General features: G+C 32.4%; 1 protein-coding gene across 1 annotated transcript; it reads right to left on the reverse strand.

Annotated features, from left to right (window-relative positions):
* Positions 1 to 8,032: 8,032 nt before the first annotated feature.
* Positions 8,033 to 20,865, reverse strand: LOC113780260 (protein ALTERED XYLOGLUCAN 4-like). The gene is made up of 5 exons (XM_027326071.1): positions 20,755 to 20,865; positions 13,935 to 13,999; positions 13,725 to 13,834; positions 13,308 to 13,591; positions 8,033 to 8,860 (listed from the first exon to the last, which is right to left on the reverse strand). The coding sequence occupies exons 1-5, from the start codon at positions 20,863 to 20,865 to the stop codon at positions 8,033 to 8,035; spliced, it is 1,398 nt and encodes a 465-aa protein (XP_027181872.1).
* Between the last annotated feature and the right edge of the window lie 319 nt (positions 20,866 to 21,184).

The following is a 21,184-nucleotide window of genomic DNA, read 5'->3' on the forward strand; positions in this document are numbered from 1 at the left end:
AGTTTTTGATGGCGCTACTGTTACAGGGATCATGCAGGAATTGAATTCAATTGTATGTGGTATAGTAGTATGTAATATGTTAAACTAGAAAGTAATCATTCTCCATGTAATAATGATGTTGCATCTCATGATAATCTGCTCTATTAGTCTTCCTTTTAGGTGTTTTCTTGGATTTTTTTTCTTCAATTTATGATGAATTTAAGTGGGTTTATATTTTTCTTGCAATTCTTTTCCATTTCGTTTCTAGTTTTCTTGCGTTTTTCCTGAAGGAGCGAGCAAAAGATAATGGAGTGCAATATGTGTGTTATGTAGCAAATTAGCACTTCAGCCTAGAAGGTAAAATGCCAGCCTTGAAAGTTTAACAAGCTAAAATATGATGCCATCGATGTATATCCTTGTTAAGGAGTTGGGGGTCTCTCACGTTGCAACTGCTGACGATCACTTCCTGATTGCAGCAGCAGCCAAACATGCTTTTGGGGTACTTAAGGACACACTCTTAGTGTTTGAAGGTCTATTTGGTCTTTGACCTAATTTTCAAGAATATAATGTGTTTCTTGCTGTGTTTGTGAAGAGTTAGGATGCGAACTTTGTTCTATTTTTCGGATGCCTAGAGGTTCCTTGAAGTATTTAGGTCTTCATTTAACCTCAACCAAGCTGTCCTATAAGGATTGTCAACCTATCTTTGTAAAGATATAAATGAAGGTTCAGATCTGAGCTAATAAGAAGCTGAGTTATGCAAGCAGAGTTCAGTTGATTATATCTGTGCTTCGTGGCATCTATATGTACCAACTGGACTAGTGTATTTTTACTTCCGAAAGCTGTAGTGGAGAAGATTGACAGTTCATACATCGTCTGCTTTTCTGTGGACTGGAGAGGTGAAAGCACATTATTCTGCTAAAGGTGAGTGCAGTAGATGTTCGTGAACCTCTCAAGAAGCAGATGACTTGAGAATCAAAGATTTGGAACTGTTGAGATGCCTTGAATTAGATCTTCAACCCCCGCTGAGCTATACGGGGTCTGTTTGGTTGTATATATATACACCTTATTTTAGTTTGTAAACTATTCCGATTACAACCCTAATAAAATTTGATTTTCCCCAAGTTGTTCTTGTCTGCTCTTGTTTGTTCTTCTGTTCCGCTGCATCTGTTATAACAGGAACAGTGGAAGAATTGCTAGCTAATTAAATTGATAGGGAGTATCCGCAAGAAAAAAGGATCCTTGGGTGAGATGGCTCCATTCTGTGATGTTAAAAGTTGATAGCATTTGGCGAGTCACAACATCGGTGGACTGTTCTTGGGTGTGGAGGAAGGTTCTTAAGTTTAAGACTTCTGATTTCCTCTTAGAGACTAAAGTACAGGTGAAGAATGGTTATGTCAAGAGTACTCACTACTGCTATGATAACTAGCATTCTTTAGGTCCACTACATCTTAGATTCTCTGAAAATTTACTCAAGAATTTAGGAATTCTGGGAATGGTTAAAGTGGTGGATCTTATTCATGATAGAAGATGGAATGCGCCCAATGGAAGAAGAGTTACTAGTGAGGTGAAGCAATTGCAGGCCATAGAGGAGAATCTACAGCAAGATATAGAGGAGAACATATTATAAGGCTTCGCTTGATCAGGCCCGGATTATTAGTTGCATATGTGTGCAAATAATGGAATTCCATGATTTCAAGTTCGATTTCATCAACCTGCACTTAAAGACCAAATCAAATCCAGACCCTAAACTTAACATCACCACCAAATCCTCTAAAATGCAAGTTAAATTTTCAATATAGACTTAGACCATGCATGTTCCAAACACAATTAGTAATTCATTTGATTTGTCTATCACGATCCTCTATTACTCGTTTCATGTCACATTTCTTGTTACAGTATGTATTAGCGCGATATGTACTTATTCTCTCACTTAATACAGTAAAACCTCCATAAAATATTAGTCGATAAATTAATAACCTCTATTAAATGATAATTCTTTCTAGTCCCGACTTGGGCTAACGAGATAAATTAATAATTTTGATAAAGTAATATGATAATTATTTTTTGAAAACCTTTTATAATCCTTTGGTCCCATTCATATAATAAATTAATAATTCACTAAAATTACATATTATATTCCCCTAAAATATGAGTTTATTGTTGTTTGTTTTCTTAAAACGTAAATCTAACTCATGAATTTCATCCAAAATCAACCAAGATTGATCACAAATGCATAAAGCATTATGTAGCTGAGTATAATAATAAAATAATATTTTTTTGTTGAAAACTTTATATAATCCTTTGGTTCCATTCATATAATAAATTAATAATTCACTAACTTTGCATATTATTTTTCTAAAATATGAGTTTATTTTTTTTAAAACTTAAATCTAACTTAATCTCGTTCAAAATCAATCATGACTGATCAGAAATGCATAAAGCATTTTTTTTTTATTTGAACTTTTTTATTTTATTAATGAAAGAGATATACACAATATTTTTCCTTACAGACGTCTAATTTTCCGAACTGAGGGCAAACCCAACTTGTCTAGAAAAATTGCCCCACGAGCTACCCTTGGGAGCATAGTGAAGCTGTCATAAATCTTGACTTGTTGGTGGGGATGAGATGTTCTGACATTGGATAAAGCGTCAGCAACTGTGTTAGCCTCTCGATAACAGTGTGATAAATGAGCAGGATCTTCCAAGAGCTTCAAAATCTGTCTGATTTCCCATAAAGCATTATGTGATTGGGTATAATAGAAAAATTCCCACATGCATATACATATCTATCCTTTTTATATCTGTCATTTAGTATTTTTAAATCTTTTTGACATCTTGATAACAGAAAAATGATATCAATTACTATGTAAGTGAAAATATAATAGAATTAAATTATACTTACAAATCAAGTAGATATGGATTGGTTTATATTTCTTAAACAGAATTTCAAGTACACTCAATAAATTAATAAATTAATAATTTATCAATTAATCAATACCTCTTTAAATTAATAGAATTTGTATGGTCCCAAGGTATTAATTTATAGAGGTTTTACTTTATATGAAATAAGGGTTGTTACACCATATATTGGCATGACCGATGTAAAGGTTGAATACGTGCTAACTTGATATGTAGTATATATAACACTGTAACACCAAAGTGTACCAAAAGATGTTTTACAGTGATGTGCATCCCTTCATTCAATATTCATTAATGGTTGATAAACCTTGATCTAGATGTATTGCTCACTCTATAATTTAGACCCTATTTGATAATTCAATGCAACACTTAAATTTAATAAATTCAAATTTTAATATGTTCAAATGTGCTTAATAACAAAAAATTAAGCGTCTAATTAATTAAGCGGCATTGAATTTTCTAGCAAACTTGTTCCAGAAAATAAGTGATAAATTATTTACTTATCATTTAATGTGATATACACTCAAATATATTACATTTAGTACTTAACAATTTAATAACTTAATGAATTCAGACTTGATAGGTCATAATTTGTTGCTAAATTAATAATTATTTTTCCCTTGATTTTAGCCAAATATTATTTTAATATTGATAGATTTTACTTATATTTGGTTAATGATGCCAATTATAGGAAAATGAGCAAAACGTGATTAAAAGTGATAATTTTCCAATTAATTTGATGATGGTACATTCGGGACCTACATTCAAGGCCAGAAAGTCGGGATTGATATTGGGTAGTCTCCCAATCCAAGTCAACTTCCTAATTTGTTAGCTGCCAGGACTCTCCTTATTTCGGGGATCATTCTCAAAGAAAAGAAAAGTTGGAGGAAATTGATTTGTAATAGGAATCTTTTTAGGAGTTGGATTGGAATTAGATTACCAATCAATTAGGAGAAAAAGTAGGGAGGGAATCGGCTGAGCATATCAATTCATTATCTCTTTTGCTAGAGACAAAAAAGGGGATAGTTACTATTGTTCTTATTCCTCTTTTCTTGTTGGCCGATTAGAGGAGGAACAATTCGGCTGGAACTCTTGTCTTTGTACTTTTCTTTTTAGCCGACTTTTGGGAAAGAAACAAGGGGGAAGCTTAAAAAAAATTTTTACATGGCTTGTTCTTAATTAATGGAGAACTAACTTCGTATTTCTAGTCAAGGGAGCAACTGAAGATTTGGTTCAACAATTACTGTAGGCTATTTTGCTAATTGGGGGTAGTTGAATCCGTAATTGTTCGATTACTTCCGTCCCGGTAGCAACTGGCGTAATTGGGTTTATGTTAGGGAAACATACGATCTAACTTAAACAAACCTTCTGGCTTTTCTAAATCTTAATGCAATCTAGAAATTAAATCCTATGGTCGTACCTAGGGTTGTTTCCAAGTTAGAGAAATAGTTAACGGTCGTACCTTAACTATCGAGAAATTAAGGAAAGGTTAGTTGTTTATCGCGTGCATGACAACTATAACCACTTTGTTAATAATTGTTGAAATTATATTTGAATCGATGATCAGTTGCATGAACCATTTCTGAAGTGTATCCTTGGCTAGAGTTTCCCCGATTATTTCTCCCAATTAATTATTTTGCACATTTAATTTATTTAGTTAGCATTCAATCCTAAAACCCCCCATACTTTGAATCTAGAAGAAATGAATTATCCCCAGTCCCTGTGGATTCGACCCTACTTACCGCTATATACAAAATCTGTATTTCTCTTGAGTAGGTAATTATTATTGCACAGGTTCGGCACCTGTCAAGACTTCAGATTTTAGATTTCATATTTTATTTTAGTTTTTAGATTTCAATTTAATCAAACGTGTCCTTAAGTAATGAATTTCTTACAATTCGTTTAGTTCACGGATTGGATGAGATGAGACAACACATCCAAGGATTATTAATCTTGGGTTGAGTCATCATCGGATTAATAATCCAAGTTATCTAGTGTTTGGTTAGTTCAACGTTGAATAGGATGTATTGGAAATCATCCTATCTTGTGTTTGGTTGGAAATTGGATGAGGTAGGATTACTATTTTAATAACTAAAGCACTCCTTAATTTGTAAGATTGTTTTAATAAAATAATTTAATAATTTATTACTTTTATTAAAATAAAATAATTTGAAACTTTAGACTTATAAAGTAAATCAAGGGTTTTGATATATAAATATTTGCATTCACTCGAACTCAGCCTATTTGGACCCTTAAAAATAGGTTTTAGACTAATTTTTGAATATAAGTTTGAAATTTGAAATTTAATTAAATGATGGGCCAATTTTTGGCTAAATTAGGATTAAATTGAATAAAATCTAACCTACTTAAGAGTTTTAAATGAGCCAAATTAAACCAATATAGAAGATTTTTTTTGTGTCGAGCTTGAGCTTATTGAAGCCTTAATTCGCATAGCCCAATTAATAAGGTTATATATTTATATAGAATTTGGTTGAGAAAATAAGGTTAGTAAGGGCAATTTAGTCAAAGGGAAATATCATCTTTTATTAGGATGTAAGTAGGGGAAAATTAGTTAAAAATTTAAATTAATTAATAGGGATAATTCTGCCAAAAAAATTTAAAATAATGAATAGGGGCAAATTAGTAAAAATGTTTTAATATAATTAGTAGGGGTAAATTAGTCCATTTATTATCATATTATTATATAGAAGTATAGTTATATAATATTCAGTATGAATTTATATCATTTGCAATTACAAATTAGTCCAAATATTGGTATGTTAGTAGTAAGGGTAAATTAGTCACAAAATTTTAAATTAATTAGTAGGGGCAAATTTGTCAAGTCACAAAATTTTAAATTAATTAATAGGGGCAAATTTGTCAACTCATTTTATATTATTGTGTGAGGGTAAGGTTATTTAATTATGAAAATATAAATTTACATTATTTATAAGGATAAATTAGTTTAAAATTTTATCATCCTGTCTCTTAGTCATTCCGGAATGACTAATACCACTTTCTCCATGATACTCAGTATGAATATCATTTGCATTTGTCTAAAAGTATGGTTATATAATATTCAGTATGAATTTGTATCATTTGCAAGTACAAGTTAGTTCAAATATTGTTATGTTGGTAGTAGGGGTAAATTAGTCAAAAAATTTAAATTAATTAGTAGGGGCAAATTAGTCAACTCATTTTATATTATCGTGTGAGGATAAGGTTATTTAATTATGAAAATATAAATTTCTATCATTTATAAGGATAATTAGTTTAAAATTCATTACCATATCTCTTAATCATCTCAGGATGACTAATACCACTTTTTCCATGGATTATTTTGTATTATGAGTAGGGGACTATGGTTAGTCGGCTGCAGCCCTCATGAGTGCTTTTAGTTGAGTGTTCATTGGGGCCGGGCGTACGGCAAAATTAGAAGCCTGTGTCTACTCTACCTGCTGCTTGGGTGGAACTAAACAATGTGCTGTACCATGGCATCTGAAAAATTTGATTCAGCTTTAGAACTCCGGCCCGCTTTGTCAAGTAATCGTGGTTATGGGCTTCTTGACAACTCTAAATTCGGAATGAAATTTTTTCGGTTGATGTGAAACGTTGTTCATGCATCATTTTGATTAGAAGGACAGAACACAAATTCGAAGTTGGGATATTATTCTAGACACCATTACACGCTCCAGATTGGATTTGAACTAATTTTTGATATGCGCTCTTCAGTGCCTGTTTGAAATTATGGTAAAATTTTTTTTTTTTAACTAGCTTTTGATATGAGAGATCTTTGGTGCCTATTTGAAATTACGGTTTAAAAAAAACCTTCACTTAGTAGAACTTAAATTTTGGTAAAAGTACTTTTTTTTAAAAATTTTTCGAGCAGGAGAAAGGTGAGATTTAAGAAGTGGTGAAGGGATAGAGGGATTTAGATCCAGAACCTCTAAAGTCTTAATTTTAACCACTAGATCAACACCCCCTCGCCTGATATAAGTACTTGTTAAATACTTAATCATATTATTTGGATATATTTATATCTTTATTCAGTTCATAATTTCTAATAAATAGGTCAAATTTTTATTTTCTATTTTTTAAAGCATGAACGTTACTTCAAAAGCACTAATATTGAGTTTATGCAAAAAGAGATTTTGAGACCAAAAAATAGCCATTTTTGAAAAACACAGCATTTCAAAATAGTCTCTTACTTAGTAAAGAACTGTTTTATAAAGGTGTTCTATGACGGGAAAAAAAAGTAAATCTATGACATAACACACAAGCATAAACAAATTAAATAGCCACTAATATGTGCCTTTAATTGTCTTTGTGAAATAAGAGATCAAGGTTTCGAACCTCATTTCCCATCAATTGCTACTAATATATGATTTCATCTAAATTTAAAGGATGTATAGTAGTACAACCCTTTGATGAGTTTGATCTTGATGTGAGATCCACTCTCTAATCCTCGTTAGCCTAGTTGGGCTCTTCCTTAGATAGGCTAGAGTAGAACTAGGGGTAAAATTAGTATACGAGTCGTCGATTAACCAAAAAAAAAAAAAGAGGTAAGCAAATTAAATAGCACAAAGAATCGCCAAATCCCGCTGAGGCCGTAGGAGAGAGGAATGGGTTGGATGGTTGGAGAAGAGAGAATGTAAATGAGAGGTTCCGAACACGAGTCCTTTTACTTACACTAAAATAAAATTTAGAAAATCTTGCTAAGGCAATCAAATGTGAAATTCAATAATCAAATATTTTGGGATTTTCTCCTAAAAATCGCATTAGAGGTTTGAGAGGATATTAACGGATCCGGCACCTCTGTAATTCCCAATTCTAGTTATCCCTATAGTGCAAGCACTAATATAAAAAATGTAAAAACTAAGACAATAAATATGCAAAGACATTAGAAAAATCATTCACTAAAATTTGTATTCCAAAATCAATCTAATCTGTCCAATTTCGAATTCATCCATTCCGAACCATGAATTGCATAGTGCTATTACGGTTACAATTGCTGAGAGTCCCTTCAATATTAACTGCAAAAACACAGCCCACATATCATAGCCTCTAGGACCGGTTCAACCTCTATCAAACTGTTGGCTTCATTGGTGACTTTTTCTTGGAGTCCAAAAATCTTTCACTGTTGCAGTACTAATTTTTCAATTTCTGCTGCTGCATGACTTCTAGAGCTAAGAGGAAAGCTGGAATGTCTTTGGAGCAATTCAAGTAAAAATTCATTCCAAGTATCAACAGGCCCTGGCAAGCACCAATGGAGGCAATCACTCAGTCCCTTGTTCCATCGGTTATCCCAATGTAATCCAGGATGGCCATCAGGCCTCATTAGCATAGCTTCAGTAACATCTATAACATCAAATGCTCTTCCCTTTTCCTCTCCCAATTTGCGGGCATTATCAATCTCTGCCAGTTGGGCGTTCCTGTAAACCAAATCCAGGCCACCGTTGTTAATCTCTTCTGGAGCAAATGGGCGTGTTCTCTTGCAAGTCCCTCCCGTGTTCCAAGTGCCGTTCTCGAATTGGGATGGTGAGAATGTTCTCAGTAAAGTTACTATCCTCGAGCAGCTGTTGCAATCGTTAATGGACTTAAAAGCAAGCCTAAAAGCTCCTTGTATGACAATGTCAGGGCCAAGGTGCGTCACGTTTGGGTCCGAGCAGTAAATACATCCAAGAAAATGACCACCCTCGTACACGTAGTTGGGTCTGAAGAACCAGTTGGTGGCTGAGAGAATTGCATAATCTAGGGCTGGTAGTTTTTGCACCCAACTCTCATCAATCTTGTCTAGGTGCAGATGAAAACCGCCGGTTTCGGTGCCGTTGACTGCCATCTCTGAGGCGGAGACGAGGAATGGGGACCACAGCACCATGATGGTGAAGTTGTTACGAGGCAAGTGCCATATTATGGTCTTCCCTTCCTCATCTTCCCTGTATACTTCGTGTGGGGTTTCCTCCTGCAAAATGGAGTTTCTTGAACTAAGTTTAACAAGTTTCTATCCATGAATGCAGCATGGTAACTGGCAACTCTAATAGTTGTTCTTTGACTAATGAAATGGCATCAATTGAACAAATAGTGCAATCTTATTTAGAGTTTTCTTATAGGTCGAGCAATAAAGATTTGTCGAGAAATTAGCCAACATTCCGACACCATGATAAAATTTGTTCGCATTTTAACACAGACTAGAAAGTTCAGAAACATGTCACGATAAGTGCGGGAGTGTGGATTAATTTCAGGTGGAGACAAATATAATATCATGCATTCTTTTTAATCTCTTGATACAATGATATTTTTACAATAGTGCTAACAAGAATTACATTAACTTTTTAAAGGATTTTTGTACGCGGCAAAGCACATAATTGATGAAGTTACAATTCCTCCAAAAGTAAACCAAATATAGCATAATAATCAATAAAAAAACATTTTGTTTGGGAAGTGAGGCAAAGACTTAAACTATAAAAATACCAATAATACCAAAAAAGTTTTCAAATTCTTAGAAAGGTGGCAGCAGCCCCTCCCCAGTGTTAATAAATATAAAACGCCATAGTACTTGAAATGAAAAAAAAACTAATTAATAAACGTATACATTACTATACTTGAATTAGACGAGAATTATCAAGCTGACTCTTCATAGTTTTCACTTAATAGGTGAAATGGAGTACAATTAGTGAAGAATACTTCACTTAATAGGTTTCTTTTTTTTTTTTTTTTTACATTTGTTTTAGTGTAAGTGTGAGGGTTTGAATCCAGGACCTCTCATTTATACTTCTTCCCTCCATACCACCCAACCATCCCTCCCGATACACTTAATAGGTTTTCTTTGATTTTTTGAATCTCGATCTGCTAGGCATACTTAACATATGGACCTCTTATTTAATTTTTCTATAAATGTTTTCATGAATGGAGTATTAAGTAACCCAATTTACATCCAAAACATCTAAATGATAGAAACAACTTGGTTTTGAATCCTTCACTACTCGATTCCAATCAACTCACCAAATTAGTCATGCGTATCTTTACATTTTATTAACTTGTGGTGGGGCAATGTCAAATTTTAATGCCCTTTTGACCCCACTCAAAAAGTGAAATGATAGAAGTTGGTGTGGGTACGACTTAAGACTTTGTGGGAAACGCGGCCTCATAAGTTTCATTTCGTACGAGTTGGTGTAAATTTATAATTTATACTCAACATACATAATAATCAACTTATACCAAAGTATACTAAATAATAAAAATCAACATGTATTGAACTGTACCTAATTTATATGAAACTGGACCTTATTAATACCAAAATCCTATTGATTTACACCAGAGGTTAACTTGTGCAAAATTATACGAAACATAGATTGTGAGGCCTTGGATCTAGGCTTTATTATACTATATTTTTTTCTCTCAATTGGTAACATCTATACTATCAATACTCTATCATAGAAGAAAAATCCAACTAGATTGTATTAGGAATTAGGGGAAAAGCAGGCTCATATGGACCAAAGGGGTACACATCATTTGAATTTTTTTAACTGCATGTTATGAGTTTGACCTCCCAACCTACAGTGTAAAGAAGGATTTTAAATCCAATTTGGTGTTTAACTTACCTAAGGGCGTGCTTAATAAAACTGAAATTTGAAATTTGAAATCTAAAACTAAATTCATTGAATTACGGAATTGTTAAGTACTAAATTTGATACATTTAAATGTTATCACATTAAATGATAGGTGAATAGATTATCACTTATTTTTTTGAAACAAGTTTTGCTTTAAAAATTTGATTTTTTTTGCCAAAATAAGACTTTTTAAAAAAAATATTCCTAATTTGATTCACTTTCAAATTTTATTCCTATAATGATGTTATTGTTGCCACCTAATTATCCTGATTGCCATGTAGGATAACAAGAAAAGAAAGTTTTAATCTACTCTATAGTTTGTAACATGAACTAAAATTTAAAATTTTTTTTCTTATAGAGGCACAAAAAGATAGCATAACTTTGATAATTTCCTTATAATTATTTAAAATAAATTATACCATTATTGACCTTGCAATTATTGGTCTCTACATTTTTTTTGAAATGAATCAAACCTATTGCATATATTTTTTTAAAAATAATTTTTAAAAAATACAAAAATTGCAATGAAAATTTCAACGAAATTTGTGAGCAATAACAAGAGAAGGTCACAAAAACTTCAAGGCTATGATATTTGTTTATGTTATCCTCTATGTTATCCTTCCTACTCCTTGAAAAAAAGTTTTACAAAAAGTAATCAAGCTGAAATTTTCTTCTTTGGTTCCAATTGAATATTTTCCAGCATTGTTCATGATGTTTTACCTTTATATTTTTTTCCTGCCACTCTTACTTAATGATTTGTACAATTTCCTAGCTAGTCAGGAACCATAATTTCAGAATATGAAAGAAAATCAAGATGGAATTAGTTAATGGGGTTCTAAAAACAAGTTTCAAATAAGTTGGCAACCATTCAAATAGGTGACAAACCAAAAAAAATAACAAAAGGTTATACTTTATGAGAACCAAGAAGACAAAGAAGTATACGTCTCTTCTTTATCTCTAAGTAGAGTAGGATAACTTGAAAAAATACTCAATCATAGTATAACTATAATAGATTTCCAAGAAGAAGAAAAAAATTCCAAGAGGGATAGGTGATCTAATTGCAAGTAGAGTTGAAATATTTGAACCAATACTCTGCACTTCAAGCTTCACCAATCAAAAGTAACCACATTCTCGTCATTTTCTTTACCATTCATGGCCATTTTTTGAAGGCCATAGGAATGTTCCATAAACTTCACAATAGAAAAGACGAGAATAATGTTTGTTTATCTTGAGATTATCGATTTTAGAAGAATATTTTCATCTACCGAAACAATATTAAGTATGATACTGAAGTTTTAGATATTGTTAATATAAATATTGGCTTTTCAGAATTACGTTTGACAAGAGAAAGATAATGAAAGGAAAAGAAGTGTGAGAAGGTTCAAAGTGAAAAAGAATCATGAAAGATATTAGATAAAAAGGAGAAATGGAGTGTGTCTCTATCTCTATCCTAGCATATATGCAACCCATGTGGTAAAAAAGTAATTATAATGGTAACAAATTTTAAAATTAAATTACTTTGGGTATATGTTTTTGAAGGAGAATGATTTTGGCAATAAACTCTAAAAAATTCAATGCCATATCTATTTTTGGTTATCAAACATATTAAAATTTGAACCTAATAAATTTAAATATTAGATTGAGTTATCAAATAGGGTTGGTACTGTACGGTGTATGTACTGTACGGTGTATACTCACGTACTCTGTTGACCAAAAAGAAAAAATATAAAGTCATGTTTATGTTAACCAAACTTTTCCTAGCTTTGTATCACCTTCTACACTTGCTAGTATTAGTCCCATGTTACACACATTGGTGCCCCTTGATCAATTGAATTTATATGAAGGAACGAGTGGGTCTACTATCAAAAGTCAGTACAACAACTACGACATTGTCCATGCAGAACCAAACGCAACCATCTCAATTTGAGAAACATGAGACATCCGAATCCTATATAAAAAGTTGATCTTTGTCATCAAGATCTATAGTGGATTATACAAGTAGCCAAAATTAGGGAAAGACTTCTTGGTGGCTAGCTAGGGAATCGTGCAAGAGCCTGAGATAGTTTTTGGGTTCCTAGGAAAATAATAAAAAGGTAGGAAGTATCAACACTTTTTATTGTTGTGCCGTGTGCGTTTGATTTGTAAACAAGCTGAAATTTCTTGAAGGAAAATAATTTCTTTCAATTAGAAAAGGTTCCAATAATGAACATTGATACGTACTCATTTTCTTTCCATTTATTTTATCAAACAAAGTAGACAACTATACTTTAGCTTTTGCTTAAAAAAAGGTCTACTTTAACTTTCTTTTATGTATCTTTTGATTCACTTTTTCATATAAATTCCTTTTATTCAAATTTAGCGTAATAAGTGGCTATGGCATTCTTTTGTTGGATGTGAAATGTTCTAAACCAAGAAATACTTTCTCAGTAAAATGTTTTACATGAAATACAGAAGTTTTTCGAAGATTTTCAAGTTAAATGAATTTAAATACTTTCATTTGTAATACTCTCGATGCAATATCTAATTAGCTTAATAAAACTATGATTTTAACATTTGACAAGTTATAGTTCTGACTAATATGTAGATGAACTAAAAGAGAAGACTAAATAAGTTATAAACAAAGTTTTAACAAAAGCATAAAGCATTGGTAATAAGCCTAAGATATGTGAATGAAAAGTCTACAAATAAATTCATTAACAGAGTTGCATCTTATCCAACTAGATCATATAATTAAAACGCGAGTAAACGTTTGGTTTCATATGTCTGAATATATTTGAGGGAAGGATTTCAAGAACAAACCTCAGATAATAAACAGAGAAGCGAATTCATGTGATTCCTGGCAAGTGAGTCACCTATGAAACCCATCGTCTTTCCTTTAACAATGTTTAGAAAGCTCCTGGGATTGAAGACAGGAAGGTCGCATTGATCGGGCTTCCATCTCCATTGAAGGAAGTCCCTGTCCATCCTCCCATGCAAGAAACAGTTCCTCTGGTAAGGGAGTGTTTTACAGCTGAAATTTGTATACAAAGGCCCTCTAGCATCTTGAGTCCAACGACCCTTCGATAGGTCACATTTTTCAGTTTCTTCAAAACATCACAAAGAACAGAGTTCGATGTATTGTGAATGCATTTCAGAAACCAAATGGAGCAGGTTTAACAAATTGTAAGATGTTTTTGTCAACAAATGTAAATGTGCCAATGAAACGAGAGACAATACCTGGCCTACCGTTGCCGGGCTGGTTTAAGGAGTTCCTTTGCTCGGGGTAGTCTGAGTCTCCATGTTCGAAGGTGGACTTGAGAGTGTTGGAAGCAAACAGGAAGCAGAAGCTGAGCCATATGGTAAAACATAATGAGTAGATCAACAAAGATGGTCGCCTAACCAAGTTGAGATATTCCACCTTGTTAGTGAGATTATGCTCATGAATACGTTTGCTTAATTTCAAAGTCGGATTCATTCTGAGTAATAGACTCTCTAAATTCTTTGGCTATTCCCTACCTGCATGATTGTGCTTTGTAGATGAGTGATATCAGATATGAGAAGCTAGGTGGACCTCATACGACGTTTTCGTCTGCTTCGAGACGTGGCAAATGATCAAATGACACTGGCACAACCCCTATTTGAACGTGGGAAGAAGCAATTTATCACAAAAATGACAAAAACTACTCATCTTAACTCTCAAGTGAAATCTGATGTTATTTATAAAATATATAAAAAGAGATTAGGGAGTTTAGTGTAAACATTATTTGTCAATTTGTAAACCTCTATTTGTAAGGAGATTTACGGTCCTTTTTGGATATCATATGACAAATGAAAATCGTCATTGAATTGTGAAAGAAGTGTTATTTAAAATTTAAACTAATATCTTTGGCGAGAGATACAAGTTAAGTGAATAATACCAAAAAGGAACCGTAAAAATTTTCTCTATTTTTGTCCTTATGGAAACCATTTTTATTTTAACTATCTGAATACATATTTATGGTTAGTTATCTTGAAAAAAATATTTTGCTTCAACTATTTATTTTACAACATAGCTAACCTAAGCATTGTAACTTCTGATATTACAATTATTATATGAAATACATTTAAGAGATTAAAATTTACTTTTACAATGAAAAATTTATATAAAATTCATTTACTATGAATATTATAAGTTTTCTTTTTTTATTATTGGACACACATCAAGCGTGCAAAAAGTACTAGTTTTCTTTAATTTGATAGAGCTAAGTAATTTAGGGGCTCTGACTGTCTGACAAGTCTTAAGTGAATCACTGCGCCTTTTAACATGGTTAATCTACCTACCACATTGATGGAACAATTTTGAATTGATTCTTCACCCTTTTCCACGGCGGCAATCTCGGATCCGTCCAGCCCGGTGAACACGCATGATGTTAATTTATGGCTAATTACACTAGCATCCTAAACTACTTCCAAATCTCACTATGCACCTTGAACTTTTAATTTCAGCATTTAACTACTAATAGTTTGCAGAACAATATCATTTACTAAAATCTGGCAATTGAAAACAGATCTCAGCAGGCCATGGAGTAATGAAACTACAATTTCATCATTTGGTATTTTCTTCTCCTCAAAATGCCCTTGTTACATAAATAAAAAAAAAAAAAGAGCCAAAATCAAACTTTTTCCCATCCATGGCCAAATAAAGGCCATAATCAGAGGACTTGGCAGGCGTAGCTAGCTACATTGAGCCCAGGTTGGGGTGACAAAATCCCTCGACTTTGTGAAAATCCCTCGGCTCTAAATTTAATTTCATTAGAAGTTATATACTTGAGGAAGTGATAGTACTTTGGAATTCTTAGGTGTATATTAATTAAAGATTTTTTTAGTGTTACTTTGGAAGCTCTACACTTAATTGAAGAAGGGCTCTAACACAATGGGCTAAAGAGTCACTGGAAAGTGACATCCCAAATGATTGTAAATAGTAGTTAAAGAGTCCCAAGCTGACATGTACGTTTAGCTGTAATTGGCATTGCTAGTCATTAGGAAGTGATTGAATAGCCCTTGGGGAGGATACCTTTATGGTGGGAACGGGTTGACCGTGCCTATGGTAGGAAGGCCTCCAGAGGCCGACACGTGTTGCAGGTGGATGGATTGCAGACGGAGACGTTTAGCCGTGGAATCGCGCGTGGAGATGCAACGTTAACATGTTGTCCGCTGCTGCAAGTTAACAGCAGAGGTTCGTACAGCCGTTTGCGTTTTCCAACGCAGTTTGGTGGGCCGGGGCAGTGTAATTGCAACTCAGAACCACTGCTCATTTATACATTTGCAAATCTACCCGTTAGCAAGGGGAAAATGCTGCCAAGGCCTTGGGCAAAAAATTATGCGTAAAGAACGAACCGAAGTTTGAACAAATAATAAATGTAAACCACGCATGCGAGCGGGATAATAACTTGGAAGAAGGAAAAGCAGAGGAGAGGTATCCGTACTACTCCCTCCATCGTACTTTGATAGTCCAATTTTGCTCTTGCGTCTGTCCCAAATTCTAGTACATTTTTCAATTGAATTGAAAATTTTAGTTGTATTTAAATTTTCGTAAAATAGCCTTATTAAATGTAAGTTGTTGTTACTATATACCCACTTTATATAATGAGAGTTGATTCTTTTTTTACCATTAATTGAAGTTTCCATAAAGTTGTAATGTAATTAATGTGATGGTATTTTAGGAAAAAAGTTACTTAAATTGATTGTTCGAACAAAATTAACTGCTTTTTCTTAGACCGTGCGAAAAACAAATTTGAACAGTAAATGTGGGACGGAGGGTGTAGTTTCGAGACAACGGCTCCAAACACTACCTTTATGGTAGGAAACCTTTGAGCAATCGTAACGTAGGCAGACCCGTAACAGGTGTATTTGTAAAATGAGGAGTTGACGGTCTGTTATCTTGCAGTGGTAACACCCGTGCAGATAAACAAAACAAGACGTATGCGGATGCAGGCCTTTTTCCCCTCCAATTGCTGCGTTTAATGTGCAGTGTTTCCCCACTGCTTTAATACATTTTTAAAAATTGTGAAACTATAGTTTTGTAATAAAATTAATAATAACATACCAACAACAAATACCCATGACATAAATATACTAAGCAATTACAAAAATATTTATGATTATGCACATGTAGTTTAGAATTTGCTCCCAAACACCGTGGAACTAAATTTTTCATTAAATTTGAAGACAGTACGGAAAAAAGACTGATTAATGAAAATACGATGTTAAAAAATTTTGAATTCACCGTCACAAAACATGAATTGGTGGGCAATACCAAAAAGCAGGGTACTTTAATCATATAATGAAGCAAAGTCATAAATTTGAAGGCAAAGTTTTCATTAATAAAAATGCCAGCTCTTCACCGCTTTGTTATCAGGCGTCCGATGTATGAGGAAAGTGGCAATAATTAATGTGGTAATTTATTCGGTTTATATAAGTTTTAAAATTCTTTTTGAATTTCGACAAAAAAAGAAATGAAAAATGTGTAAGACAAAGCACAAAAGTCAATTTGATTGGTGTGTTAGGGGAAATAATAGCAGATATGTAATGTACCTGTATTTGACGTTCAAAATACTGCAGTGATGTTTGTGAAAAACACCGTAAAAAACATGTAATTAAAATGGAACCAATTTTGATTATTTAAAATACCCAATATGTGAATGTGTTTTAATTGATATCCATTGATATGCTAAAGCATCGTTATCCCACGAAATACCAGCACCTTAACACCCATTTTTTCCATAAACAAATTTATTGATGACAAAAAATAAAACTATACCCATTTTTCAATAAATGGGTATTTCTCAGTGTATTATTGGAAAACGGTTTTATTTCTATTTTATCCAATAAATAAATTTATTTATGGGAAAATGGATAGTATGTTGTTGTAATAGATAAAGCTATAAAGAGGTGGGGTTGTATTCGAAAACAAGTACATTAAAATTTAATCGGGTTAAAGAAGTTGTATTCGGAATAATGGGTTTTAAAGAGATGAATAATTTGATGAAAAAATGATACTTTACGATATCAATGAATAACAGTTGAAACACATTCACAGACTTGGTATTTCAAATCACAGTATTCATTATTTAAAATACCAAATTTGGGAAAGTATTTGAACTGTTATCCAATGGTTTCGTAAAATAATATTTTTGGTGAAATAGCAGTTCTTGAACAGCTCTTTTGCCACAAACAAAATAATGTATCGGAATAAAAAAATCCGTCATCCAATAAAACACCAGCTCTTTATGGCTTTTATGTATTACAAGAACAGAGTACCCATTTTCCCATAAAACAGCAGCTTTTTATGGCTTTTATCTATTACAAGAACAGAGTACTTTTTTTTTTACATAAAAAAAGTTATTTAATGGATGAAATAAAAAAAACCCATTTTGTAAGACAAAGCACAAAAGTCAATTTGATTGGTGTGTTAGGGGAAAGAATATCAGATATGTAATGTACCTGTATTTGACGTTCAAAATACTGCAGTGATGTTTGTGAAAAACACCGTAAAAAAACATGTAATTAAAATGGAACCAATTTTGATTATTTAAAATACCCAATATGTGAATGTGTTTTAACTGATATCCATTGATATGCTAAGGCATCGTTATCCCACGAAATACCAGCACCTTAACACCCATTTTTTTCATAAACAAATTTATTGATTACATAAAATAAAACTATACCAATTTTCCAATAAATGGGTATTTCAAAGAAATACCCAGTGTATTATTGGAAAACGGTTTTATTTCTATTTTATCCAATAAATAAATTTGTTTATGGGAAAATGGATAGTATGTTGTTGTAATAGATAAAGCCATAAAGAGGTGGGGTTGTATTCGAAAACAAGTACATTAAAATTTAATCGGGTTAAAGAAGTTGTATTCGGAATAATGGGTTTTAAAGAGATGAAATTTGATGAAAAAATGATACTTTACGATATCAATGTACATTTATATAAATGTGTAATATATTATATATTATATTATCTAATATTTATGCAAATATATTATAAATATACTACAAATATACTACAAATAAAATAAAAAATTTGTAATCTGTATGTATAAATATATAATATTACAAATGTATAAAATATATAATACACATTAATATTGAATTTAATTTATGCATAATATACATATTAATATATATTATGAAACAAAATTTAGTAAATATATTTATTAATTTATATATAAATAAATGTATTTATATAAATATATATTATTTATTTCAATTATATAATATATATAATATTATACATAATTGAACTAAATATATTCACATTGATATAATATATATAATATACATAATTGAAATATACCTATTCAAATACATCATTGAAATATACAAATTGAAATATATTAAAATATAATTCAAATATACATATTAAAATACATAATTCAAATTTAGAAATTGAAATATACTTACTACAATTCACAAAATTTATTGCACGAATGCCGTAAATACAGGGTGTTTTATTGCAAACCTGATTAAAATTTTGTTCCCGTCAACAAAATTTTCCACCCCTACAACGGGTACTCAGTTCTTATAAGCTATAAACAGTTACTGTTTTATTCGAAATCGGTTTATTTTACTTTCTCCGCCACATACATTTTCAAATGGAAAACGGGGTTCTCTGTTCTTATAATGGAGCAAAGTCGTAAAAAGCTAGTGTTCGACTGAACACCGGTGTTAATTTTTTTTTATCCGATAAATAAATTGTGTTATGCAAAAAAAATTAAAAGGCTACTCTATTCTTATAATGCTGGATAAGCCATAAAAAGCTAGTGTTTTACGACAAAATGGATTTATTATATTTTTATCCCAAAAACAATATGGTATGTCGAAACACGGACACTGTGTTCCATTAACGGACGAAAGCCATCAACAGCTACTGTTTTATTGAAAAACAGGCTGGTTTTTTTTTTCCGGATAAATAACCAGCCGTTATGCAAACAAAGCGTACTCTGTTCTTATACTAGTGCAAAGCCATAAAGAGATGGTGTTTTACGACAAAATGGAATAATTTCATTTAATTTCCTAAATAAAGCGGTTTATGCAAATACGGGTACTTTGTTCGTATTACGGAAGAAAGCCGTCAGTAGCTGCTAGCTGCTGTGTTATTGCGGGTTTTTTTTTTCATTTTATCCAAAACCTACTTTTTTTTATGCAAAAATTGGGTACTTTGTTCCTATAATGCGGGAAAGCCATAAAGAGCAAGTGTTTTATTGTAAAACCGGTTTATTTTGCTTAATCCACCATTTACATTTTTTAAACGTCCAAAAGCGGTTTTAGAGATGAGGTATTTCATGCAAACTTGGTACTTTACCATGCCAATGGATAACATTTCAAACACAATCAAAGGTTTGGTATTTTAATTAACAAACATTCGGTTCCGCTTGGCTTACATACTTTTCTGGGTACTTTTCAAAAACAGCACTCTAGTCCTTCGATCGTGAAATACAAGCCCTGTACATTTCGGCAATTCCTTTCCCTTTTACACAAATCCTTTTGACTTAAGTGCTTTCCAATCACTAATTTTCATTAATATGTTTACATTGCAACAAACAATTTAATTCCGCATAAATTGCAAAAAATTAGTATCTCAACTATTGGGACTTTGCTGATTCTTTGGAGGTCTGATAACAAAGCCGTTGAGAGCTGGTATTTTTATTACCGACACTTTTTTCCGTAAATGGACTGCTTTCTATGATTTTCCTTTACTAAATGTCAAAGTACCGCCATTTAACCAGCATAAATATATTTAACCAGCATAAATATATCTCTTTCTTCAGAACTTTAAACAATAATGCTATTAACATGTATCTTTCCCTTTCAGACCAAGTTTTTTGACTTGTCCATTTTTTCTGCGGCGCGGACAAAATTCTTCGGTTACTTTCCTATAAAACTTTTACACAAAAAATTTATATATGCATAAATTTTTTGTGTAAAAAAACTAATTTATTCACATACGATCGAGTATTTATCCAAGTTTATTAAAACTCCACACTAAGTAACGTACTCAATTTTAATCATCAATACAACACTTTTCTTTTATTTCAAATAACAAAAAAAAACTGCTTCGCATAAGTTTTTTTTCATAACTGATGTGCGCTAATCATTTTTTCTTTCTTCAAATTTCTGAACCTTCTTTACGCACATTTTTGTCCAAGGCATTTGCAGCATTTTTGCTGCCGCAATGGGTACATTTGCAAATACAATAAATGCCTCTCCTTCTAACCTGCAATAAGACATCCTGTCCCAACCCAGGACGATAGTACGGAACTCTGTCTGCTTTGTTTCCTTCATTCCGCACGCTGTCTGCTTCATTTCCTCTCCACGCGCTCACCATCACTTTAACGTCTCCGTTTGGACCGTTTTGCCCCCAACACGTGTCGCTCCCTGCCAGCATTCCTACCATAGGCAGGTTCCCACCATAAAGGTATCCCCCTTGGGGACCATGAATTCAAAGAGCAATGACTATTATGAACCAAGTCAATATAATTAATGAGTCATGAGTTGGCATCCAATTTTGACTGATTTGGATTGACAACATTAGTTCGTAATCAAAAGATGTAGAATGCAAAATTTATGAAATTCAAGACTACATGGTCTTGGTAAGATCATTTAGCCAGTGTTTTTGAAAATCGAACCGAATCGGCCAATTCAAT

This window comes from Coffea eugenioides, chromosome 8, assembly GCF_003713205.1.
Source record: "Coffea eugenioides isolate CCC68of chromosome 8, Ceug_1.0, whole genome shotgun sequence".
In the NCBI taxonomy this organism is placed as follows: domain Eukaryota; kingdom Viridiplantae; phylum Streptophyta; class Magnoliopsida; order Gentianales; family Rubiaceae; genus Coffea; species Coffea eugenioides.